The sequence below is a fragment of the Prionailurus bengalensis genome, chromosome E2 (genome assembly GCF_016509475.1).
Source record: "Prionailurus bengalensis isolate Pbe53 chromosome E2, Fcat_Pben_1.1_paternal_pri, whole genome shotgun sequence".
Classification (NCBI taxonomy): domain Eukaryota; kingdom Metazoa; phylum Chordata; class Mammalia; order Carnivora; family Felidae; genus Prionailurus; species Prionailurus bengalensis.
Window position 1 is genome coordinate 34,537,378 of NC_057352.1, and position 25,075 is coordinate 34,562,452.

The 25,075-nt window shown below is 56.0% G+C and overlaps 2 protein-coding genes across 3 annotated transcripts in view; both read left to right on the forward strand.

Annotated features, from left to right (window-relative positions):
- Window positions 1-494: 494 nt before the first annotated feature.
- On the forward strand, window positions 495-13,769 carry LOC122494316 (translation initiation factor IF-2-like). The gene is made up of 3 exons (XM_043599380.1): window positions 495-1,244; window positions 13,501-13,628; window positions 13,706-13,769. Exons 1-3 carry the CDS (start codon window positions 495-497, stop codon window positions 13,767-13,769), a joined length of 942 nt encoding a protein of 313 aa, XP_043455315.1.
- Window positions 1,053-25,075, forward strand: part of CPNE2 (copine 2) — a 46,960-nt gene continuing 22,937 nt past the window's right edge. Inside the window, exons 1-7 of one of the 2 annotated variants that reach the window (XM_043599261.1) lie at window positions 1,053-1,244; window positions 16,495-16,709; window positions 19,486-19,665; window positions 21,380-21,454; window positions 23,312-23,383; window positions 24,254-24,337; window positions 24,613-24,702. In XM_043599261.1, coding sequence (XP_043455196.1) covers window positions 16,530-16,709; window positions 19,486-19,665; window positions 21,380-21,454; window positions 23,312-23,383; window positions 24,254-24,337; window positions 24,613-24,702 — 681 coding nt within the window. In that variant the 5' untranslated portion in view covers window positions 1,053-1,244; window positions 16,495-16,529. The remainder of the gene's footprint in view (window positions 1,245-16,494; window positions 16,710-19,485; window positions 19,666-21,379; window positions 21,455-23,311; window positions 23,384-24,253; window positions 24,338-24,612; window positions 24,703-25,075) is intronic. The other variant, XR_006300134.1, reaches the window with a different exon arrangement.

Sequence of the window (25,075 nt, forward strand, 5' to 3'; positions counted from 1 at the left end):
ATGCCCCTCTAAGGCTGCAAAGTGCCTGTGACTCAGACTGGAGGGAGGTTCACAGGCTGCAGCTCGAGTCTCCTAGTTAACCCTCTCCTACCTGGAATGCAAAACCCACAACCCAAGCGCAATGCGTTAACTCACAGTCGCCCAGTCCTTGAGCTGTAGGGCCAAGGGCTTTGGACGTGGCCGTGAGATCTCCCACAATCTGGTTAAATGAGGCTCAGCTGTCTGAGACACTGAATGGGGGGGGGGGGGGTGCACATAAATACCGCTGAGTGACCTGCAGCAGGAGCTCCCGGCGACAGATGCATTTCTCAAGAATCGGTGCTTCTTCTAGGGAAAAGATGGCCTTCGCAGAAAGGGGGGAGTCGGTGCCAGGGCCTCAAGCCCCCCCTTAATTATGCTCCCGCTAACTAGCCCCAGGCACTGTTCAAACTCTTTATCTTATCCTTTCTGTCTGAGAAATATGTGTCATCTTCCCAGTGCCTGGCGACAAGAAAATGCCGAGCTCTTTTACTGGGGGGCGGGGGAGACGACACTGCGGTCCTAGTGCTGCTCAGTGCGGCCCAGAACCTAGCCCTGTGGTGTGTCCCCCGAGGGCGCAGCGCCGGGCCCTCGGGGTCGAGGCCGCGGGCGGCCAGCTGGGGCCCCGAAGGCCCGGGCTGAGCTCACCCCTCGGTTCCCGCGTCCGCGGCCCTGAGCGCACGGTGCTCGGAACTCGGAGGTGTCCGCGACTCCGGCAGCACCGGCCCGGGAGGGTGCGAACCAGAGGCGTTCCGATCCGCGGAGTCCCAGCCTGGAACGTTCGGACCCTCGGATTCCGGCCTCGAGCGTTCGGACCCTCGGGTTCCGGCCCCGGCGGCGCTGAGAGCCCGGAGCGCCAGGGCGCGCCAGCCGCGGGATCCGAGCCGCGGACGGCGGGCGGGACAGCTCCCCCGCTCCGCCCGTGGGGAGCGCTCGCCCCTCCAGGAAGCGCCCGCCTCGCCTCCCCACCCCCGCCCCCTCTCGGCCGGAGGGAGGAGCCCGAGCCGCCGCCGCCGCCGCCCGCCCGCCCGGGAGGAGCACTGGACCCCAGGCGGCTGGGAGCGCACGCGAGCTGGCCAGGGCCGCGCGGGCAGCGCCCTGAGCCCGTCCCGCGCCCGCGGGCCCCGCCAAGCAGAGGAGCGCCCCGGGATGCCCCGGCGGCCCGGAGCGCGGGCAGCGGCAGCGGCGACCACGCCGTGAGGGCGGCGGCGCCCGCGGGACCCGTGGTGAGTGGGGCCCGGGCGGGCCAGGGGCGGGCGGGGCGCCCTGGCGCGAACGCTAAGTTCGGCCTTTCGGCTCGGCTTCTGGAGCCGGTGGCGGGTTGGAAGGAGGCTGGGTTCCGCCTCGGGGGCCGTGACACCCGAAGCCCCCGCCACCCGCGCGCACCCGGGCTCTGGCCTTTGGGTGACTCAGCTGCGACCCGGCCACGCGGGGGCGCTCCGGCTGCGCCCGGACCACCGTGGGGGAAAGAGGAAAGGGTGCTGGAGGAGGGTGGTGCCCCTCGGTGTCCGAGCCCAGCTGTGTAGGGACTCTCCTACCTCCTCCCTGGAGCCTGGGAGCGTCCGGAAAGGTAGAGTCCCCGCTGCCGAAGTCCCAGCTGCCGAAGACTTGAGGTCGGGCTGGTCCCTGGCCACCCCCCCCCACCCCGCCGTAACCTGCTCTCAACCTCCATATCCCACCTACCCCCCCCCCCGCCCCCGCCCCAGCGTACTGCCGGAGAGCCAGCTCCCAGCCCAGGAAGAGGCTACGAAGGGAGGGCGTGGAGCTGGGCAGCTTCCCAGAAGTCGAAGTGTGTTTGCAAACTAGTTTTTTCGCAAAAGCTGTCTGGCACCTGTGTGGTTAAGGGGGGTGGGTGGGGGGACATGGGAGAGAGAGCAAGACTCCTTCCTTTCCGTTTCTCGCAGCCCTGTTTTTCTGAGAATAGAGGTGTCTTACTCCCCTCTTCCCATCCCATCCCATCCCAGCCCCGACCTCTGCCCCCCTCCTTGGACAAGGCCTTTGGGAAGGGGCTCCTTCAAAGGGGACTGTGATTTGCCCAAGAGCACAAGTGGAACTGGAACCCAGGGCTCTGGTAGCCAGTTGAGGGTTCATCCTGGTGTCTGTGATTCTCCCAGCCCTGTTGCGTATTTTGGGAAGTGACACCCTCAAGGGATCTGGCAGAATGGGAGCTGCCCTTTGTTTTGTGTGCCCTTAGTTTTTGCTTGCCTAGGAGTGTGGGCTGTCATCCATGGATGGAGGGCTTTTTCTGTTCCTTGGGGCACCCACAGCTTCAGTAATTGGTGCGGACATGGGAACCCCTTTGTACCCTTCAGCAGTTGCAACCTGTCTGTGGCCAGCTTTGGGAGACCTGGGGCTGAATGCCCACCCGGTGGTGGGCTGGGGGCCCTTCCTCTTCTCTGACCTGGTGCTTATCTGTAAAATGGGCTAATTGTCAAGGACCTGTGTGCCTGGAGGCTGGGTGCAAACATGAAGACATAAAGGAGTGGTTTTATTGCAATCCCTCTGGCACAGGGCCCAGTGAGCACTGCTTTGGCCCCAGGCACGCGGTCACTCAGGCAGGTTTCTCCATGGAAAGAACCAGGGGCTGGGAATGTGGACACTTGGGTTCTCCTTGCCCTCTGCCACTTCCTGTCTGTGTGCCTTGTCACTCACTGGGCTTGGGGCTTTTTCCATCTGTAAAACGAAGCAAACTATGACACATTCCCGTTTCTAGGGCTGCTGGGAGGCTGGAACCGGGGGACAGGGGTTCTGCAAAGTGGGGTGCACTTCATGAATGGCAAGTGTGGTGTTTCAAGGGACCCCTCCCCTCCCAGGGGCCATGAAAATTAAAAACTCAGGTACATAAGAGGGCCGGGAATAGAGCCTCTGTTTCTATACCTGTAAAATAGTGAGAACAACACGCTGTATAGCTTTGTGGTCTTTTAGGGTGGTTGTGTATTTATTTAAAGGTAGTTGTGAGGATTAAATTAGGTGACAAAGGCTTCACATGCCAGCATTTTGACTGGCCTGGTGGTAAGCACTCGGTGACTGGTAACTGTGAGTATCGTTATTCCTGGGAATATCCATAATCCCTGTGAGGGCAGCTGCATTTAGGATTCCTTCTGGGATTTTCTCAGGCCAGCCTGCTCCTCCTTCTCCCACCTCCTCCCTGGAGAGAGGAGCCTCAGAAGCCAGATGTCAGACTTCTGGACTGTTCAAGGTGCCGAGTCCTGAGTGGGAAGGTTCTGCCAAAGAGAACATCATGAGGGATGCTGGATGCAAAAGTGTTGCCCCTCCGTGCACCTTGGGCTGGCCCACAGGGCTCTGAGGAGTGACAGAAAAGCTCCTGTCAGAGCAGGGAGCATTGGGGGCAGGAAACGTCCCCTACTGAGAAACCCCCAGCCCAGGGCCAGGGCCAGGGCCCCGTCTGCCTGCTGGAAGTCTCCTTCCCTCTGTCCCCGTCTAACCCTTACAGGAGCTGCTGAATCGGGGCCAATCATTTCAAGAACCCAGCCCCCTCTGCCTTGGAGAATTGGCTCAGAAAGGGAACAGGATTCCCCCCCCCCCCTCCTGCCCAGCCCCCTGCAGGACACAGGATGGGCTCCTTGGGAGCCAGGAGGCTGGGTCACCCTAGGATCTTGGCAGCCAACAACAGGAGAAGGGGACAGTCATGTCCCACCCCCACTGTCCAGAGGGAGAATATGGGGTCCTAAGGGGGGTCATGGCTTCCTGAGGTCCTGCACTGCCTCAGAACTGCGTGGGGGTCCAAGGCGCCTTCTCGTCGTCAGCCCAGTGCCCTCTCCCCTCATTGAGCCACCCGGCCTCTGCTCCCATGGCGGAGTCAAGTGGACTGTGCTCTTCAGTGTCCTGGAGTGTTTCTCTCCTAGCTCTGTCCTCACCTTCTTCCTTCGGGGTCTGAGATGAGGCTAATTAGCTGCTACTTGCTCACTCACTATGTATCACCTTGCTTAATTTTTCTCGGGCGTTAGCCACCTTCTACACTCATCTTATTTATTCGTTTGTGTATCACGAATATTATTATCTGCCCCCCTTCCCAAAGAGTGTCAGCGCCACGAACAGGCGAGGATAGTGTCCATCTTGTCCAGGGCCCTTTCCCTGCACTTAGAGAAGATAAATGACTGGGGCTGCCCCGCACCGTAGCCTCCTGTTAAAGGAGTCTGTGATGTTGGCTGATGGAGCCCCGAGGAGTCATAAGCTTGCCCTCTCGGGTCTCTGGAGGGAGCCCTGCTCTCCCTGCTAAGTGCTGGGAGACCGGCACAGGGCAGCGGCCTTGCTGATGGAGGAGGGAAATGTACGAGTCTGGAGAAGGTGGGATTTGCCTGGCACTGAAGGACCCGGGGCTGGAGGAGACTGAGGTGGCAGCTGCTGCCATGGGCTGCCCACTCAGGGGGCTGAGGTGTACTGGGGAGAGTCCCCATTCCCCGTGTGACCTGGGCCATGTCTCTTAACCCCTCTGACCTCCGCTTCTTTGTCTAGGAAATGGGGACTCTTAGACCACGAGCTGCCCCCACTGCTCTCTTCATGGGGTTCTTTAGGCAGCTTTGAAAGGGCTTGTAAACTGAAGAGGGCGGTGTATGGATGTCATTCCTCTTCCACCTGTGGCTTTGGGTCCCACCTTCCATTCATTGTGTGGCCACCTGTCGTCACTCAACAAATGTTTACTGAGCAGCTCCTCTGGGCCTGGGGCTGTGCTGAAGCTGGGAGCACGGCTATGGAGCTCAGAGTGTAATGGGCAGGGGGACAGAGAGAGGCCAGCAAATGACAAGGAGACAGAAAGACTTCAGATAGTGGAAAATGCCCCAAAGAGAATAAAGCAAGGTGGAGTGAATGATGGGGGAGTGCAGTGTGTGAGGCTCAGGGAGGCCTCTAGAGCAGGAGGTGGTGACATTCGAGCTGGCATGCTAATCCAGGGCCTTAGTCTCTGGTTCATGGCTGTATCCCAGCCATGCCTGGTGCCCAGCAGGTGCTCAGTGGATATTTTTGAATGAAAGAGGGAGGCGTGCCCCAGAGGAAACAGCACATGCAAAAGCCTTGCGTTGGGAACATGCTTCGTGTGTTCCAAGAGCCCATTCTCCTTATGACCCAGCTCTCTTTCTCCTTTCGGTGGCTCTTGTCGGGAGCTGGGGGCATCTGGTTTGCCGACTGTATCCCTGCTCTCCCCTCCCCATGATGCAGGAGAGAGCATGCTCAGCTCCCAGCAGAAGCCATTCAACCTCTCCCTCCTTTGGGCCCCAGCAATCTTTCCAAGTCACCCCGCGGCCCCTCAGGAAGGGGTGCGCTTTGCAGCGTGCGCATAGGGAGCCCAGCTGCCTGGTGTCACGCTCTGATTTGCCATGGACCAGCTGGATGACCTTGGGCAGTGTATTCGTTTTCTAGCGCTGCTATAACAAAGAACCCAAAACTGGACGGCTCAAAATCACTGAAATATATTCTGTTTCGGAGGCCAGAAGTCCAAATTCAAGGTGTGGGCAGGGCCATGTTCCTCTAAAGGCTCTAGGGGAGGTGTGTTTCCTTGCCTCTTCAGGCTTCTGGGGACATCACACCGATCTCTGTCTCCTTCCCTCAGTGTCTTCATACGGTCCCTCTCATAAGGGCACCAGTCGTATTGGATTAACAGCCCATCCTACCCCTGTATGACCTCATCTTAACTAGTCACATCTGCAGCTCCTGTATTTCCAGATAAGGTCACATTCTGAGGAATTAGGAGGGTAGGATTTCAACTTAGCTTTGGGGGGAACATAATTCAACCTCTAACCTCTACATAACCTCTTTGTGCCTCAGTTCTCCCATCAGTAAAATGGGATGCTAGTAAGAGGGCACATGTCCTGGGATTGCAGGGAGGCCTAAACAGAATGCTGTCAACCTCGGGGCAGGGCCAGGCACGCCCAGTGCATGCTACTGTTTACTTCTCAGGGAGGACTTCCTGGGAGCTGGGACCCAGAGCTGAAGAACAGATGGCAGTGTCCTTGACCAGGAGGACTTGCTGAGAAGGGCCTGGGCCTGAAGTAGCACCTGCTGTCTGGCTCACAGACACCCCTCCGCGCTGTCTGGCTGAGGAGGGGCAGGGGGCACCCCTTCAGTGTGGCAGGGTGTGGGCTGGGCAGCATAAAAGCTACTGGAACTGTATTTTGGGTGGGAGCTTGGGGCTGAGGCTCAGAGCAGCCCAGGAAAGACTGAGGGGTATTTAGAGACTCCTCAAGGCTGGAAGGAGCCCAGGCTCTTCACAGGCAGGGAAACTGAGGCACAGAGAGGGGAAGGAACTTGGAAGAATTCCAAAAACACACTTTTTGGGCACCCCTGTCTCTAGTCTCCCCGTGGTAGTTCCCAGGTAGGCATGGGCACCACAGGGCAAGGCCCAGGGCGGCTTCCGTCCCTCAGGCTGCCGCACAGCCCCCTACAAATGAAGCCAGGTTGGAATGACTTTGGCTAGTGTTCACTGTCACCATGCCCTCCACCCTCCATTAGCTTGGTCCACCCTCCGAGCTTGGCCAGACCCACTCCCGAGTTCCCGAAGTACTTTCTGTATCCCAGAGTATATCTACACCCGTCCTCTGTCACGCTTCCTGGGAGGTGGGAGGGCAGGCCATCACCTGCTCCACTTTGCTGATGAAGGAGCTGAGGCCTAGGAGGGAGGAGGTGGCAGAAGCAGGCCTTGACTCCTGACTCCCAGAGGGGTGGGGGGTGGGCTGGAGGCCACCGTGCAGCCTGCTGCAGCAGCCCCTCGAGGGATAGGCTGGGGAGACACGGGGCCAAGCCCTTTGGACCAAGATTGAGCTGAACCAGGGGCCTCGGGGTCCCAAGGGAGGCCCCCTTCCCCAGGGGCCAGAGCTTAGTGATTAGGTGGGGGCTGCAGAGAATAGCCTCCCCTGGGTGTGGTCTGATGGAAGCTGGGGACCCCAGGGGTGTCAGACCCCTGCTGCAGCTTCCACGCTGTGCTGTCTGCATCTATATTTATCCCCATAATGGCCCGGCTGCCTGTCGGGAGTGCGGTGTCTTCTGAGTATAGCAGCCGGGCGCCTAGCTAAGGTAGAGAGGCGATTTGTGGATTTGTGTCCAGATGCCCCCTTCACCTCGCACCTCGGAGCCAGCCCCGCCCACTCTGGGGCCGTCCCTGGCAGGGGTTTGCAGGAAGGGCCCAGGGGTATGAGCAGCTTGGGGCTGGACCGCCCCCCCGCCCAACCCCGAGAACTGGGGCTGTGGGATGTTGGGGTTGGTGTATGCCTGGGAAGGTGGGACCAGATAAACCAAAAGCCTTTCGGCTCAGGGATTCAGGGGACTGGTGATTCTGAAATCCCAGACTTCACCAACCCTGGAATTCTGAGAATCTGTAGTCCCCCTTCACCTTTTCACTCTTCCTCACTTTCAACAAAGGACGGTGACATCTCCTAAGCCAGTACTTACAATATGGTGACGATGTCAGTGCCCCCCCCCCCCCCGCACAGACCAGAGGCTCAGGAGGGGCTTTGTAGAGGAGTCCTCGAGTCTTATCACATTATAAAACATACAAAATAGAGCAGACATCCCACACGTACAACTCCGTGACTGTCCACACACCAGAGCATTTGTCAGCAGCAGCCGGACAAGGAAGAGAAATGTGACCATCACCGAAGCCCCCTGGTGCCCCCTTCGGGTCACAAGCACCCCTCCCTCCTGACTTCCAGCAGCACAGATCCGTTTGGCCTGCATTTAACTTCGTATAAATGAAATCAGACAGGACCACGCGCTCCTTTATGTCTGCTCTTCTCCATTCAGCGTGTTCGTGAGACCCGTCCGGATCATTGGCACCCTCGTTCTGCCCTCGTGCCCCCAGCGGTATAGTCTACTGCGTGGGTGTTCACATTTCTTTATCCCTTCTCCTGATGAGGGGTGTTCAGGGTGCATCCAGTCTGGAGCTACCGTAAATAGTGCTGCCGTGAAAGTCGTTGCGGGGCGGGGGTCCTTTGGTGAACACGGGTGCATGTTTCTGTGGGGCATTGCTGGCTCATCCGTCGCGTAGCTTAGGTAGACCCTGCCAAACGTCCCTCCAAGGCGGTCATCCCGGGCACACACCCTTTGGCAGCATGAGGGTTCCAGGTGCTCCACGCCCTTGTCACCACTTGCTATTGTCAGCCTTTTTCCTTTTGGCCATCCTGGGAGGGGCGGTGGGGAGGTGGGAGGGGGCACAGCAGTATCACTTGCGTTTGGTTTTGCTGAGCCGAGCTGGAAGAATGAAAAAGCAAAGTAAACAAGGGGGAAGGGCGCTCCAGGCAGGTGGAACAGCATACGCAGTATGGTGGAGAAGTATTGCTGCACCTCTGTGTGGTGGACACCACAGCTGGAGCCGGAAGTGGGAGGGGCTCTGTCGGGGGGGGGGCGGGGCGGAGGGGGAGGGGCTTGGATGTCGTCCAGAGAACGGCCCAGAGCCACAGAGAGGTCTTCCTCATTGTGAGCCAGCACTTACAGTGTGTTAGGCACTTTTTACTTTCTGTTTGATGGATAAGAAAACTAAGATTCAGAAGGCCTGAGCTTATCCAGAGGCTCTGGATTGCAGATCCTTCCAAGCCTCATTTTGCTCATCTGGAGAATGGGGGTGATCCTAACCTCTTGCTTAAGGATGCTGTGAAGCCGCAGAAGTTTAAGCCCATCAGGTATTGGGCACAGGGTCTGGGGCGGACATTATTATTACTCTTATTTTATTATTATCTCTCCATCAGCACAGCCACACTCACCTCCTCTCTTCCCTTCCAGCTGACAGGGTGGGAGTAGGCCCACCCATCTCCAACGTCTAGGAAGGGCTGGCCCAGAACTCCAGCCCCAGCACCCTGTTTTTCTTCCCCATGGCAGGTCTCCCAGAGGCTGAAGTTTGTAGTGATGGTTAATTTTATGTGTCAACTTGACTAGGCTCTGGTGACCAGTTGTTTGGTTAAACACCAGTCTGACGTTGCTGTCTAGGTATTGTTTTAGATCTGATTAACATTTAAATCAGTGGACTTTTATTAAAGCAGATTACCCTCCATTATGTGGGTGGGTCTCGTCCAATCAATTGAAGGCCTTTTATAAAAGTAAAGACCAAGTTTCTCCAAGAAGAAGGAATTCAACCCCAAGACTCCAACATAGAGGGGCACACAGCTGGCAGCTCAAAAAAACTCTTTTTTTTAAAAATTGTTTTAATGTTTATTTTTGAGAGAGAGAGATAGAGTGTGAGCGGGAGAGGGGCAGAGAGAGAGGGAGACACAGAATCCGAAGCAAGTTCCAGGCTCTGAGCTGTCAGCACAGAGCCCAACGTGGAGCTTGAACCCACGAACTGTGAGATCATGACCTGAGCCGAAGTCGGATGCTTAACCAGCTGAGCCACCCAGGTGCCCCAGCATGCAACTCTTGATCTTGGGGTTCTGAGTTTGAGCCCCATGTTGGGGGTAAGTCATTTTTTTAAAAAAATACTGAAACATAGAAATCTTGCCTAGTTTCTAGTCTGCCTGTCCTGTCCTGTCCTGTCCTGTGGATTTTGAACTCAAGACTGCCACATCACCTCTGACCTGAATTCCCAGCTTTCCATCTTGTCCTACAGATTTAGAATTTGCCAGCCCCCACAGTTGCATGAGCCAATTCTTTAAAAGAAATCCCTTATATATATATAGATATCCCACTTGTTCTGTTTTCTTTGGGGAAGCCTAATACAGCTACCATCTGTCTTTCTGGATCTTCTCATCTAGGAAATGGGGCGAAGGAGCAACTTAGATCTAGACATATTTGAGACATGATCTGACCCCAGAAGTTCAGCCAGTGCAGCCATTGGGGCCAGTGGGGACCAGGCATCTGGTTAGCCAAGGGTTCCAGCTCACAGTGTCACCCTCTAGACCAAACATTGCAAACTCAGAGATCTGCAGAGACCTGGCCTGCAGACTCCATGTGTGAGGCTGACAGTCCTTGTATGAGGACCAGATACAACATCTGCCTTATTCTGCCGAGTGTGGGCTAAGCAGAGCCACCCCTGACACATGGTCAGCCATTGGGTGGCCATATTGCAACCTCTGATCTAGGAGCTCAGGCTCAGATGGGTGGCCTCAGCATCACCTGGGAGCTTGTTAGAAATGCAAATATTATGGAGCACCTGAGTGGCTTAGTCAGTTAAGCGTCTGACTTCACGGTTCATGAGTTCGAGCCCCGTGTTGGTCTCTGTGCCGACAGCTCAGAGCCCGGAGCCTGCTTTGAATTCTCTCTCTCTCCCCCTCCCGACTCACCCTCTGTCTCTCTGTCTCTGCCTCTGTCTCTCTCTCTCTAAGATGAATAAACATTAAAAAATAAAAAAATAATAATAATAAAAAAAGAAATGCAGACATGGAGGTCTCTCCCCAGACCTGCTGAATCAGAATCTGCATTTTAGCAAGATGCCCACCTGGCCACCCCCCTGGTGTCTGTGTGTACTTTATGAGCCCACCGCAGAATCACCAGGAGTGCTGTTAAAACACAGGTTGCTAAGTGCCAGTCTAGGGATTCTGACTGAGCAGGTCTGGTGGGGCCCAGGGTGCTGCATTTCTTTATGTGTGTGTGTGTGTGTGTGTGTGTGTGTGTGTGTGTGTGTGTGTGTGTCTGTGTGTGTGTGCATCAAATTTTTAATGTTTTATTTATTTTTGAGAGAGAGATAGAGTGGAAGCAGGGGAGGGGCAGAGAGAGAGGGAGACACAGAATCCGAAGCAGGCTCCAGACTCTGAGCTGTCAGCACAGAGCCTGACCTGGGGCTCGAACTCACAAACCCCGAGATCATGACCTGAGCCAAAGTCGAACACTCAACCAATTGAGCCACTCAGGCACCTCCAGGATGCTGCATTTCTACCAAGCTCCCAGGAGATGCTGAAGTGGCCCATCTGGGAAAATACGTGGAGCCATGAGAGCCTAGGGCCATCACCCCTGGAGCCTTTGTGGTCAGTGATTAAACCCCACTGAGTGGGATTTGCTGCATGGATAAGGACCCAGACGCCCTGAAGGATGCACCTTATGGGGTCTGAATCCGTTATCCACTCCCTGGCCCCCCACCCACCACCTTGCTCTCCACTGGTATCCCAGCACTGTGTCTTCCAGTTAAGGGGAACCGTATTTCTCAACAAGTTTTAACTCTTTGTCCCCTTTACATAATCTGCAAACTTCACGTATCTCCTGGGGTTTTGATCTGCCCTGCTTCCCCCCAGCCATCAAGAATTGCTGATAATAGCACAAGCTGCAAACTGTCACTCTAAGTGCTTTACTGCACTTATTCCTTGCAATACCCCCCGGGAGCACTCTCACCGTCTGCCATTTTGTAGAGGGGGAAACTGAGACCAGAGACGTTACGTAACTTGCTCAAGGTCACACAGCAGATAAATGGCAGAGCCAGGGATTGAAAGTCAGGCATTCTGAGTCCAGCGTCTGTGCTCTTAACTGTTGGGGGTACTGATCAGAGGACTGAGCCCCTGTCCTTGTTACTACCACTAACAAGACTTTGTAGAGCATTTTTGTTCCACAGTTGGCACCAAAAACAGAATTTCTTTTCCATCTTCTAAATATCAAGTTGTAGACGCTTTTTCATGCAGCACGTGATCCCCCCCCAGAAGTCCTGATAGGCCGTCCCGTTGTTACACTTGCCCTGTCGTCCCCACCACTTGAGACTCTGGGGTGGGGGCTGCTGCCTCCCTGAGCACCTCGGTCAGCCCTTCCCTTCCCTTCTATCCCCTCTTTCCCCCAGCTGGCTCTCCAGGTCTCCAGCTCAGCTGTCTGCCTCCCCCACCCCCACTGCCCATCTCCCTGTGCCTGCCCCTCGGTGTCTCCTTGTCCCTGCCCATCTCTGAGTCGGGAACCCTTCTGGCCTCACCATCTCCTCCCTGCAGTGAGTGAGGCGCACGGCCCAGCCCCTGGGTCCTGAACCACTGGAGCCAATAGTGGGTGAAAGGATAGAGTCAGGCAACGTGGCCTTCGGCCTCAGCATCATCCTTCCCTATTTTAGAAAAACCACTGCCCCTTCTTGGGCCTCAGTTTCCACTCTTGCGAAGTGGGATATGAGGCCCTCTCCTGCTGGCCTCTTGGAGTAATCTTGAGGCTCCAGGGTTTGAGTAATGGCTTTGTGATATTTGTGATGTATGTCAGGGAGACGTGGTTGTGATTTCTCTGGGGCTGGAGATTAAAGAGCCTGTATGGTGGGTTCTCTCCCTCCCTCATTCATTGGCAAGCATTTATTCAGCACTCGGTATGTGCAGAGGCCGCCCTAGGTGCTAGAGAAGCAGGAATGATCCCTCCCTCGTGGAGGTTATGTTCTAGGGGGCCAGACAGACAATACACAGGCAAATAGACAAGTAAAGTGACTGCACATTACAATGATCTGTGAAGGGAACAGTGTGGTTGTGATTGTGTTGAGACAGAAATTGCATTAGCTCAAGTGACCAGGGAAGGCCTCTGACAACGAAGACCCATCCTGTGAAGAAAAGCACATCTGGCAGAGGGAATAGCAAATGCAAAGGCCCTGAGGTAGAAGAGAGGCTGATCTGTTTGCAGAGGAGGAGGAAGCCCGTGTTGCTGGGACAGACAGGGGGAGGGGGAGGGTGGCATGAGATGGGGTCAGGTCAAGCAGGGCCCTATAAGCCTGGAGAGGATTTGGGTTTGGTGTGGCCTGGAAGGCGAAGCCACTGGAAGATTTTTAGGTAGAACTGTGGTAGCCTCTGATTTGCATGTGTAAAGACTCACTCTGGCTCCTGGTTGCTCCGGGAGATCTGTCATGGACCAGTGCATGGCTGGGCGTGAGATGATGGCGGTCTGGCTGGGCCACGGCAGTGGAAGCGGGGGAGGGGGTGATAAGGAGATTGCTCGCTGCATCTTGAGGTGGAATCTACACAGCAGGGGGATATGGGTAGTGGCGGGGGGCGGGGGAAAGGAAAGAGAGAGGTCAAGGATGATGGGTTCCTAGGTTTCTGGCTAAGACCATAATGTTCTAGATCTATGGTTCAGCGCCAGTGTCTCCAAATCCCGTCCTGTCCTCCCTGAAGGGCAAGATGTATTAGCTGGGGCCACAAGAGCCTGTGGGGGCCGAGGCTTCTGTGTCTTGTTCATTCGTTACTCTTCATCACAGGGCACTCAAGGAACGTTTGTGAAATGACTGAATGGGAATCCCCAAGCCCTGCCTTCTCTTTGCCTCAGCCGACCCGTCCGTAAAAGCAACTACTAGTTTTGTATTATCCCCGGCTTCCAGCTCCTTCCCTGGGGATCCGGTCGCCCTAGAAGGCCCGTGCCCATCTGGGCCAAGAATCGGGACCATCTGCGAGCAGGCTCTGCCTGGCTCCCCATGCCCCCTGTGCAGCCCGTAACCTCAAATGACCTGTGGGGCGGGTGCTGCATCAGGGAGGTTTCCATTTCGCCCAGATGCGCATGGCAGGCCCAGCCCTCCCTTAATGACACCTTGCCCGCCTGCCCTCTTGCTGGAGTAGGAGGGGAGGGGGCCTGGCCCGGCATAAGCTGTGATTTCTTTTTCCGTTGCGTCAGGCCTCAGGGTCCGGCCCGCCTGCCCGCTGCCGGGCTGGCACAGAGGGGCCCACTCTGACCCTCGCCTGCCCCAACTCCGGACATCATGTGCTCCCCATTTCGGGGATCCAGAAGCTTCCAGCCAGAGGGTGAGTTGGGGACGGGGGAACCTAGCCCTGGCTGGGGGAGACGTGCCCCTGCCCTGCCCACCCCTTGCTCGCTCTAGCCAGGGCCTGCCAGCTAGACCAGGTGGAGTCACGGTGGAGTCCGAGGAGCTCGGCCCAGCCTGACCCTCCCCTGTGACCTGGCCCTCCCTGCCATGCCCTCCGCCAGGCCGGAGCCGGTGTGGGGCAGGAGGACAGCGCAGGGACACTGGAGTGACGACAGTGGCTCGGACTGGGGGAGGGCAGGGGAGAAGCAGCCCCACGGTGTTCATAGGCCTACGTGCCTTTGCCTGTGTTGGTCTGGGGCGTGTGTCCATGTGCGTGTGTGTGACCACACACGTGTGTCCATGCACAGGAAGTGTGTCAGTCTTGGCGTGCATCCTGACACCCCTCAGGAGGAAAATAGATGCCTCTGACTTGGCAGCAGGGGACAGGTGGCCCTTGTGGGGCCGTCTAGCGTGTCACGAAGGGGGCCCGTGAGGTGCAGAGGAGGCGGGTAAACTGGAACCCACCCCCTCAGCGTTGACCCCAGAAGTGCGGACAGTGCGACTCCAGAGGAACTGGGGTTCCCTCTGCCTGGCCGACTCCCCTCTGTCCCCACCCAGGTCCTAGTTCCTAACCACGCTCAGCAGCACCCCTACCCCAGCCAGAAGCACGCAGATTGGCCTGGGGAGGCCAGAGAGACCCAGCTTGTGCCCTGCCTCTGCGGTTACCTGGCTGTGAGACCTCGGGCAGGTGACCTCTGTTCTCTGGGCCTCAGCTTCCTCATCTGTAAAATGGGGGTGACTGTTGTGACCCACCCCACCTCAAGGCGGCTGTGAGCACAAACAGGTGTTCTCCCAGCCGCACGGCAAGGTGTCCTTTTTGGACGTCCCTATCCCCTCCGCCCTCCTGACTGGGTCGAGGATTTGCTCACCCCGCCCCCACGTGGAAGGCCACCCAGCTGCACGCGGGGAGAGTGAATGCAGTCCTCCGGCCCCTCCAGTGGAAACTAATTTTTACACGACAAGAATAAATCCCGCAGGCAAATTGCAGTGCTGCCCTGACGCTCCGGGCTCGCGTGATTATGATGAGGTTGTCGGGACAGACAGTGGGAGGGAGAGGGCTGAGGACTGGCTTTGCCACTGTCCGGATCCTCCCAGGCGTGCCCGGGTCTTGCTGTGTCTGCAGAGGGAGAGGGGCCTCTGGTGCCAGCCCCACACTGGCCTGGGCCTCCCGCAGACTGGGGCGTCTGTCTGCCCAGCCAGAGGCTGGCGCTCAGGGGTCATGGCTATGGCCTCAGCGCTATGGCTGGGGTCAGAGGGAGACGGGTGGGCGTGCTTTGGTCCCTCCTCCCTGGATGACAGCAGCCTCCTCGCCAGCCCCCCTGCTGCCTCTCCTAGCCTAACATCCCCTCCTCCCCACAGGGGCTGGAGCCAGCTTTTCCAAACACACATCAGGTCATGTCACCTCTCTGCCTAAAACCCTTTGAGACTTCCATCACTCAGAACAAAGCCCCAGTACCCCCAGGACCTGGCTGCTCTCCCCGAGCCGTCAGCCAGGCTGTGAGGGCTGAGACTGGGCAGCCTTTTTACTGCGGGATCCCAGTCCTGGCTTGGTTCTTGGGACCTAGTAGATGCTCAGTAAACACTCTAGAGTGGATGAACGAGCCTCGGGGTCCTTGTCTGGAAAACAGGGTGATATTAGTCCCTGACCCACAAGACTGAATGAGAACTAGAGACATGGTGCAGGTCACGTGCCCAGCTCGTGGTCAACACTGTGAGTAAGTAAGTCGGGTTCGCGTCCCCACCGAGGGAACACCCTTCTCTTACCTCTCCCCCCTGGGGGAGTACAGGGCTGGTTACTCACTCAGCAGGGAGGGGCTGAAATATTAGTCAAGGCCTCATCCACATGGGGTCAGGGCTTGTGTTAACTACACACGAGCCAGTGGAAGAGACCTGACCACAGGAGTTCGGCAAGGCTGTATCTTGATGTCTCGTGGGTAGAAGTGGAAACTGAGGCACAGAGAGCCAGATGGCTTGTCCGCAGGGCCTTGTTATGGGCGGAACCCAGAGCTCCCCTCCACCCCCGAGATGGGTTTGTCTTCACTTGCTCCAAATGAACACTTTGCGCTTGCTGGAAAACAGAACTGCTTAACGTAAGCAAATGCCAGTAATTAGCTGTGACAGTGGAAGGGTACATAAGGCCCTGGGCATGGAAGCTGGGGAAGTCACGTACGAGCGGAAGAGTTCTATGTTGGGAATAATGACCAACTCAGGCAGAATCTGAGCCATGTGGAGGGTTTGTCCGTTCACTGATTTAGACACTCGTTCTTTTTTATTCAACAAGCATACACTAAGTGCCTCCTTGTGCCTCAGTCCCTGTGCATCGGCCCAGGATACAAGATGAACAAGGCTGCAATGAACAAAGTCAAGTTTTGGATAAGTTATCAGAAGTGAGCTTCCTAGTGGCCAAAGCAATGAGGGAAATCTGAGCAATGACAAGCCCCACGGTAGCCACACGATTCCAAACTGTTAATTGCTCAGGAGAAGCCTAGGTTTTCCTGGCAAAATGAATATTTTAGGTGCCCACATCCACTGTGATCTGTCGCTGATTTGGCAGCGGCACCTTGGACTTGTGTGTGTAACAATTGACTGGCACAGATAATACCTTCAAACTAAACATGTCTGCTAAGGACCCGTTTTTCTTCATTCTCCTTCGGTCAAGCTTTTGCTTGTGTTATCCCATGCACACACCTTTCCTTCCATCTCTACCTGCATCTGGAAGGGTCAGGTTGGTGACACCGCCTCGGGGTAGGGTGGGAGAGCGGATGTCTGTGTTCTCTCTGACCCCCACCTCTCTCCCCGCCCAGACTGCCAGGAGCTGCTGCCAGCACCGACAACCCCTATGGCCTACATCCCTGGTGGGGGCGCCCCGGCAGCGGGGGTGGCCCCCGTGGGCTCCCAGTATTGTGTGTGCAAGGTGGAACTGTCAGTGAGTGGCCAGAACCTGCTGGACCGGGATGTCACCTCCAAGTCTGACCCCTTCTGTGTCCTCTTTACAGAGAACGATGGCAGGTGGATTGAGGTGAGGCCCCTCCATGTGTGCCCTGGCTGGGTGGAGGGTGGCTAGGTTGCCGGGGAGGGGTTCCCACTGGATCCTGGGACCTCCAGGTTAGACAGACCCTTGGAGGTCATTGGAGGGTGGGCCAGGGGTTACTTAGAAGATTGTTGCTTTTAAAATTGGATTTTAGGGGCACCCGGGTAACTCAGTCAAGTGTCTGACTCTTGCTTTTGGCTCAGGTCATGATCTCACAGTTCATGAGATTGAGTCTTGCATTAGGCTCTGTGCTGACAGTGCAGAGCCTGCTTGGGATTCTCTCTTTCTCCCTCCCTCTCTGTCCCTCTCCTGCTTGCATTCTCTCTTTCTCTCTATCTCAAAATAAATAAACATTTTTAAAAATTGTACTGATATTATTATTTCAAATAATTGTATTTGTAAGTTATTATAATTCATAGATTTAGATTTATAATTATATTGTTTCATATCATAATATTTTATTAAGTTTTTCTATGTATTTTGAGAGAGAGAGAGAGAGCATGCACGCGAGCAGAGGAGGGGCAGAGAGAGAGGGAGAGAGAAAATCCCAAGCTGACTCCATACTGTCTGCACAGAGCCCTATGTGGGGCTCAAACTCATGAACCAGGAGATCATGACTTGAGCTAAAGTCTGACAATCAACCCACTGAGTCACCCAGGTGCACCCCCCCATATCATAATATTCTAAATTACTGTAATATATAGTTAAAATATATTTTAGGGTTTTACAAAATGCTTCCATTTTTAACACAACCTTCCACATTTATTTTTTGTTAAGTTTATTTATTTATTTTGAGATAGAGAGTACACTTGTATGAGTGGGGTGGGGGGCAGGGAGAGAGAGATCCCAAGCAGGCTCCACACTGTCAGTGCAGAGCCCGACATGGGGCTCAAACTCAAGAACTATGCGATCATGACCTGAGCTGACATCAAGAGTCAGACACTTAACCGACTGAGCCACCCAGGCGCCGCCCCCCCCCCCCCGCCATGTTTATTCCTAAATGAGCATATAGTCAGTGAGAAGCAAACAGAGAAATGGGGAACTCAGTCTTTGGTCCCAGAGCTGGGCCAAGACCTAGGTCTGTCATTCCCTGCTGTGTGGCCTTGGGCAAGTGGCTGTCCCTCTCTGAGCCTGTCTCCTCATCTGTGAAATGAGGATATTTTCCCTCCCGCCTACCTTGCAGAGACCCAGACCTGGGGCTGTGGATGGTGCTGAGGACTTCTGAACTGGAAGACTTTGGCCTGTGGGCTGATGAGAAATGCAGCCTGAGGAAGGATATTGAGAAATGCAAACTGTTAGCACTTTCAAGTTTTAAAAGAGGCTTTGTTTTTATTTCAAAACGGGTCTCTGTTCATTGTAGTAAATTTAGAAAATACATACAGCCCTAAAGAAAGTAATCAGCAAAGGTGGAAAACCTGTGTGTCAGAGAGAGAGAGAGAGAGAGAGAGAGAGAGAGAGAGAGACCCACTGTTAACCGTTTGGTGTCCGGCCTTTGAGATAGTTTTATGCATGTAAAATTTCCAAAATACGTATCTATTTTTAATAATTATCCAGCTGAGCCACAGCGGGCAGCCCAATGAACGTACTGTGGTTTACAAAGAGTTTCCACAGACGTTGGCTCCTTCTCATGATGCCAGGGAACTGGTGCTGAGATTGTTGACCCATTTCACAGAGGGAAAACGGGCCCAGAGTGGGTAGGGGCCCCTCTGTGTCACGCAGTGCATTGGTGATACAGCCAGAAGCGGGAGGTGGAACATGAGGTCAGCCGAGGACGAAAGCCAGCATGTCTGGAGCACCCTGGTTCCCTCTGCCGGGTCTCTGGGACCTCCGCCTACCCCTCAGGGAATGGTGTAATCCCCACCACACCACACCCCCACTCGTGGCATCCACCCCCCACCCCTGACAATCTGTCTCTCACCCAGGCTGGCCACCCTGGCTAAAAATAGCCCAGGGCCAAGACTTCTTCCATCCCTGCATCTCCAGCCCTCGGAAATGGACTGGGTGGGAGGAAAAATCAACATAGCCCAGGCCCCAAAATAGACTATCGCCCAGAGTCCGTGGTTTGGGGCCTCAGTGTAGAGGCCAGGAGGCAGTGTTCTTGTCCCAGCCCCACCGCTGACCCACAGTACAAGGCCCTGTCTTTACCCAGGCCTTGGTTTCCACAGTGGGGGGGGGAGGGGGGGATTTGGTCTGTACAGTTCCCAGTTTGGACATTCCAGGAATCTGTACAATGTACCAACATCTGCCCCCACCTGCCCCTAAGTACCCCTCCCTCTTTCTGTTCCCTCCGTCAGCTTCCATGTGAAATGTGGTTTGAAAAAAGGGTTCTTCCAAGATAAAAAGGCTGAAAAGCACTGATAGTCCAATCCCTTCGTTGCACAGAACTGGAAACAGAGGCTCTGATGGCGAAAGGGACTTACTGTCTGCCACTTACCTAGGCAGAGACACGGCTCAAGCTCTTCCCCTGGCACCTGGTGTGGAGCCAGAGTCGAAGAGTTAAGACTGTCCGTGCTAGAACCAGACCTGGGTTCAAATGTTGACACTGCCCGTCTGGCTGTTCAATCTTGGGTAAGCCCCTTAACCTCTCTGTGCATCAGTGTCCTCATCTGTGAGCCGGGAGTAATAACTACCTCAGCCACCCAGGTAACTGGCCACGAGGGCCTGCCAGAGTAGGTGTTCAGCAAGTTTGAATGACTTCGGGCAGCCCGAGAAGGGTTGAACCAGCTGCCTGACTCAGGCTCCTGCTTCCCCGCCCCTTTGCTAGTACGACAGGACAGAAACTGCCGTCAACAACCTCAATCCCGCGTTCTCCAAGAAGTTCGTCCTCGACTACCACTTTGAGGAGGTGCAGAAGCTCAAGTTCGCCCTGTTTGACCAGGACAAGTCCAGCACACAACTCGATGAGCATGATTTCCTGGGCCAGTTCTCCTGCAGCCTGGGCACGGTGAGCCGGGCCCCTCCCGGTGGACGAGGAGGGCAAGGGAGTCCTCACCTTGGGCATCACCCTGCTCCCAAGGACAGGGCGGTCCCTTGGAGAGGGCCTCTGCTGCCACCTGCTTTCCCTGGCCCCATTTTCCTGGCTGGCTTTCGAGGTAGCATCACAAATGCGGATAGGCTTGGGGGGCAGCAGGCACGAAAGGGGGTAAGCAGCCTGGTGGTTTGGGGCCAGGCTGAAGAGTTTTCGGTGGAAAACACTGAGCACGGTGCCTGCGAGCTGTTGCCACACAGGAATGGGGACCCCATGTGGCCAGAACTGATTGTCAGAAGGGATCAGATGCAGTCGTGACTTCCTGGCTTAGGAGCACCTGACCAGCAACCACGGCACCCATGGGCATCCTTCTCCGTGGCTGGCTTACCGTGTAACCTCGGGCAACTTCCTTTCTCTCTCTGGGCCACACTTTCCCATCCAATTCAGTCCTTGGTGAGGTTATCGAGGCTGGAGATCGCAGGGTTAGGAGTTCCAGCCCTTTTTGCCGTGTGCCCTGGGGCAAGCCCCCACCCCCTTCTGGGCCTCAGTCTCCCCCCATTTCACTTGGGGCCTGCTGACGACTGCTTAGTCTATGGTGATGATGGAGGAACAGTGCACATTAAAAATGGCCTGGGCCTTCCAGGAGATGGGATGGAAAAAACGCAAGGGCCCACCGTTGTGTGAGAAGCAGGGTGTGTCCCTGGGATTCTGCCTGGAGTCCTCGCCTCAAAGGGTAACTGAGGAGAGAGCTGGAGGGTGAGCTGGTGGCACCTGCCACCAGCAGGACCGCCCGTAGCCTGGAGAGGGGGCAGGGCGGGCAGCAGGTTGCCAGGGCCCCGTGAGAGGTGTGGCCACGGCATGGAGGCCTCTGGACTAGAGCTGAAGCCGTGGGAGCGTCAGGTCTGCCAAACCACCGCTCGGCCTTGCTCTCCTCCTGGTCGTCTGGTGCCTTTTGGCGCCCCCCGTGGCTGTACCCACAGCCCAGGGTTGCGCGCGGGGTGATGAAGGCCACCGTGCTCCGAGCAGGTAGGGAAGGGCGAGGGCAAGAGTGGACTGGGGAGGAAAACCAGCACGTGCGCACGGCAGCACAAAGAAACACTGGCATCCCCCCCCCCCCCCCCAAGAAACCGAGGACCAGGGTGGCCCAGGAAGAGTGTGGGGATGGGGTACAGAGATGGCGGAGGGGCAACTTTACAACGTGTTCTGCTCTTCCTCTCTCTATTGTGTTGATCGCCGACCGAGCGCTGTGTGCATGTCCTCTCTCTTCGGAGCGTGAAAATACATAGGATTTGCTCTTCTCCATCAGGATCACACCCTGAGGAGGGTGGGGTCTTTAGGTGGCTTTGGGGGAGGCAGTGAGGGGGCTTGACTCCCTGCAGGGGCCTCCAGAATGTGAGCCTGGGAAGAGCCTTTGCCTGGGGGCAACCGGATCAGTGGGAGTGGACTGCAGGGATTGCGCCCCAGCTGTGGGACATCCAGCGAGTGTCTTAACCCCTCTGGGCGTCTGACTCCTCAGCTGCGCCCTGGAGTCAGCGATGGTTGCTGGTTGCATGGGGAGGTGTAGCCAGCGACCCGCCAGCGCGGAGCCGAAGCCGCGTGCATGCGCGTGCTGTGAGTGGTGACTGCTGAGCATTTTTCCTCCCCACCAACGCTCAGGAGCGCCACTCTCCTCTCTCCTTCCCCACCCCAGATCGTCTCCAGCAAGAAGATCACTCGGCCTCTGCTGCTGATGAATGACAAGCCTGCAGGGAAGGGCCTGATTACGGTACCAGCCCCCTCCCTGCTCTCCGCACCCCTCCGCCTTTGCTCGCTGCCCTCCCCCATCAATGGGCTGCTTCCCTGCCAGATAATCACCAGCTTTGTTTGGAGTAAAAAGGCCCAACTTACAACTTAGCAACAGGTCTCTTAGCAACGGGCTCCTGGCTCCACATATGATGCGTTGGGGGCCGCCAAGCTGGGAGTAGGGGGCTTGCTAGAGGCCCCTGTGGCCTCCTACTCCCAGGGCAGGGGCGCTCCGACTTATTCCTGGAGTCCACCCTAGCCCTCCCAGCTGGCCCTCCCCTCCTGGCCTGCCCTAGGGGGTCTTTGAGGAGCGCCTGACCCGTGGAGCTCTGTTTGCGGCTGCAATGCGCAACGGTTCCAGCCGCGCGATGCGCAATAGTTCCAGCCATGGGATGTGCAATGATTCTAGTGATGCGCAATGAGTCCAGCCTTACGCAGGCCCTCTGCTCGGAACAGTCCTGGGTCCTCAAGGTCTCCTAGAAGGCTGGGAAACCTGTTTTACAGATGAGGGACCTGGAGCCCAGAGAGGAAGCGCCCTGGGGAGGTGAGGCTCAGTGAGATTCTCTCCCTTCAGAGACTGCGTCAGGCCAGAGCAACCGGCCAGCTAGAGGGAGGAGGGCCAAACCTATATGTGCTCATATATAGTCACCCCCCCCCTGCTCTGGAGCCTCCCTGGCTCCCCACTGCCCGTGGCGCTTTGCATTCAAGGCTGTGAGGGACCCCACCTTGCTTTCCTGCCTCAGCCGTGTTTTACGCCTTCGTGTGCATACTCTGGCTTCAAGGCAAACTGAATTCTTAGTATACCACACATATCACAGACCATTATCCACGGTTCCTGCCGCCTTGAATGTCTCCTCCCAACCTCTTGGGGTTCAGAACCTCCTTATCTAAATACCTTCACCAGCCAGGTCCCCTCTACCTGGAAACCAGCCCGGCTGGTGTAACTGTTACCCCTAGCACTTCCACCGTGCCACTCCAAACCTCAGTTCCTAACTCTGTGAAATGGGCGCAGTAATAGGACCTATCTTGCAAGGTGGTTGAGCAAGTCTCTGCTGGAGGAGAGGAAAGGGAGCCTGGCATCCAGCCTGGCTTCCGTGTAGTTCTGGAAGGTCAAGTATCTTGTAGGTAAGGCTGTCCTACAGGTGTGGGGGGAGAGGAAGCCCTAACCAAGAGAGGACCCAGCTCACCTGTGTTGCTGTTGGCCCAAGGGCGTTCCCTGCTACCCTGTGAGGAAAGGGAGACAGAGAGAGGCCTAGAGAGGGCAAAGGTAGCCCCAAGGTCACTCAGCTGGTCCATCACTGGCTGGGTTGGGGCCATAGGGTCATGGCCAATGGCGAAGGCGTGGAAGACAGATGACAGCATGAGCTGACAAGACAGCAGAGGGAGCTCAGGTGACTCCTGGACCTCAGTTTCCCTAGCTGCACGGTTAGGTTGCTGGAATCCCCCAATGTCGTGGCATTTTGAGGTCTGCAGTGGGGCATGAGGGGGCCTGTCAAGCTGCTCCTTGGCCCAGAACCTCTCCCCAAGGCTCAAGACCTCCCCTCATGTCTGGTAACAGCTTCACATGGCCTCCTCTCTTGAGCCACACGGAGTCACTTCTGGTTCCTCATATTCAGATGGGTTACCCCATTTTCCAGAAGATGGCAATGGAGGTTTTGGAAAACCTCCATTGAAAAGACAAGGGGCATGACCAGGGTGGCCCGGTACTCCCCCTCCTCTTTTTTCCCCTTCCCAGCCCTGGAGAACTGACTCCTGAGCACCCGTGCTCACTCTGCCTGGCGGGGCGCCAGGGGGAGCCAGAGGGGCAGGTCCCACCCCTCACATTCCTGTGGCTTTACAGATTGCTGCCCAGGAGCTGTCAGACAACCAGGTCATCACGCTGAGTCTGGCGGGCAGGAAGCTGGACAAAAAGGTAAGGCAGGCGAGGAGGGGTTTCTCCATCAGGGAGCAGTATCCCTCCCCCAGCCCAGGGGTGTGCGGCCTAATCCTGGTGCTTCTGGCTATCACCTTTATCACCCCGCATCCAGGAACAAGTAGCTTAGGACCAAGTTAGAACCTCTTTACCACGGAGATAGTGAGTTTCCCGTTATTTAGAGGTATTCAAGACGTAACTGGAAACGCACTGCTTAGAACTCCCTGTCTCAGTATAAATTGCTAGGATCCTTATAGTAACATACAGGGCCCCGCCCCTGTCCACAGCCCCCACCCCCACCCCCGACCTCACCCTTTCTACTCTCCCCACCTTCATTCTGCCTCAGCCAAATCAGCCTCATCATCGTTCCAGGATTACATCAGGCACTCTCCTCAGGCCTCAAAGGCCTCAGGACCTTTGCCCTTGGTATTCCCTCTGCCTGGGAAGTTCTTTTCCCTGAGTGTTCCCTGACACATTTTTTTTTTTTTTTTAACTTAAATAAATGGATTTCCAGAGGACATCATCTCCCTTCTGTGATGGGCTGGGATAGTTTCAGTTTTTCAGATGCCCACTAAAATAAATTAAAATCACATCCTCCCATTGGCATCGCCCTGCACTGGAAACAATCGCCCTTTGGAAGTCCCGGCCCGTCTACGTTGTAGCTCCTGCGGACTCCAGGTCTCAGGGTCTCTGAACACAGGCTTTGGTAACACCAGGATGGTGGGGGAGCTGGTTGGCCCCAGGCGACTGGCTCTGCCCACCGCTCCCGCACCTGAGCCTGGGTTGGGGGCAGCGGCTGGGCCACCCCACCTCTCATCTGAATCCGCCAGAGTCGTGCCTCCCTCACCCACATCCTCCTGCCTCCTCCAGGACCTCTTTGGGAAGTCAGACCCATTTCTCGAGTTTTATAAACCGGGAGATGATGGCAAGTGGATGCTGGTTCACAGGACTGAGGTGGGTGCATGGGATTCTGGGGGTCTCTAAGCCAGTGGGTCTCTAGTCTGGCCACCCCCAGTGTCTCAGGATGGGGCTGTGTGGTCGCAGCCATGCAGGGAGCAGGAAGGGCCACAGCGGTGCCCAAAGGATTTGTTCCCTCCCCGCCACAGAGATCCTCACTTCCATCCCCAGAAGCATGGTCGTGGGTCTCTCCACCCCCATCCCCATCGGGTCCCACCCGAGAGCACTGCTGCCCTGGGCCTGAGTTCACCCTTGGCCCTCACGTCCTGCAGGTGATCAAGTACACACTGGACCCTGTGTGGAAACCATTCACTGTGCCATTGGTGTCCCTGTGTGATGGGGACATGGAGAAGCCCATCCAGGTGAGGGGACGCTGGGAGCCCTGCACCCCACCCTGCCAGCTCCAGCCTCCCAGTCTATCTGAGGCTTTCTGGGGATGCCTTGGCAAAGCTCCTTTTTTCTTTTCTTTTCTTTTCTTTTCTTTTCTTTTCTTTTCTTTTCTTTTCTTTTCTTTTCTTTTCTTTCTTCCTTCCTTCCTTTCTCCCTCCCTCCCTTTCTTTCTTTCTTTCTTTCTTTCTTTCTTAACTTAGGATTTTTTAAAGTTTATTTATTTATTTTTGAGAGAGAGAGAGCACAAGCGGGGGAAGGTCAGAGACAGAGGGAGAGAGAGAGAATCCCAAGCAGCCTGTGCACTGTCAGTGTGGGCTCAATCCCACAAGATCATGACCTGGGCTG

Excerpts from the sequence above, each read along its gene's own strand:
- LOC122494316 (XM_043599380.1), top strand. The coding sequence starts at position 495 with ATGCCGAGCTCTTTTACTGGGGGGCGGGGGAGACGACACTGCGGTCCT. Across the intron at positions 1,245-13,500 it reads CGGCGCCCGCGGGACCCGTG|GCCTCAGGGTCCGGCCCGCC; the intron begins GTGAGTGGGGCC and ends CCGTTGCGTCAG. Across the intron at positions 13,629-13,705 it reads CAGAAGCTTCCAGCCAGAGG|CCAGGGCCTGCCAGCTAGAC; the intron begins GTGAGTTGGGGA and ends TGCTCGCTCTAG.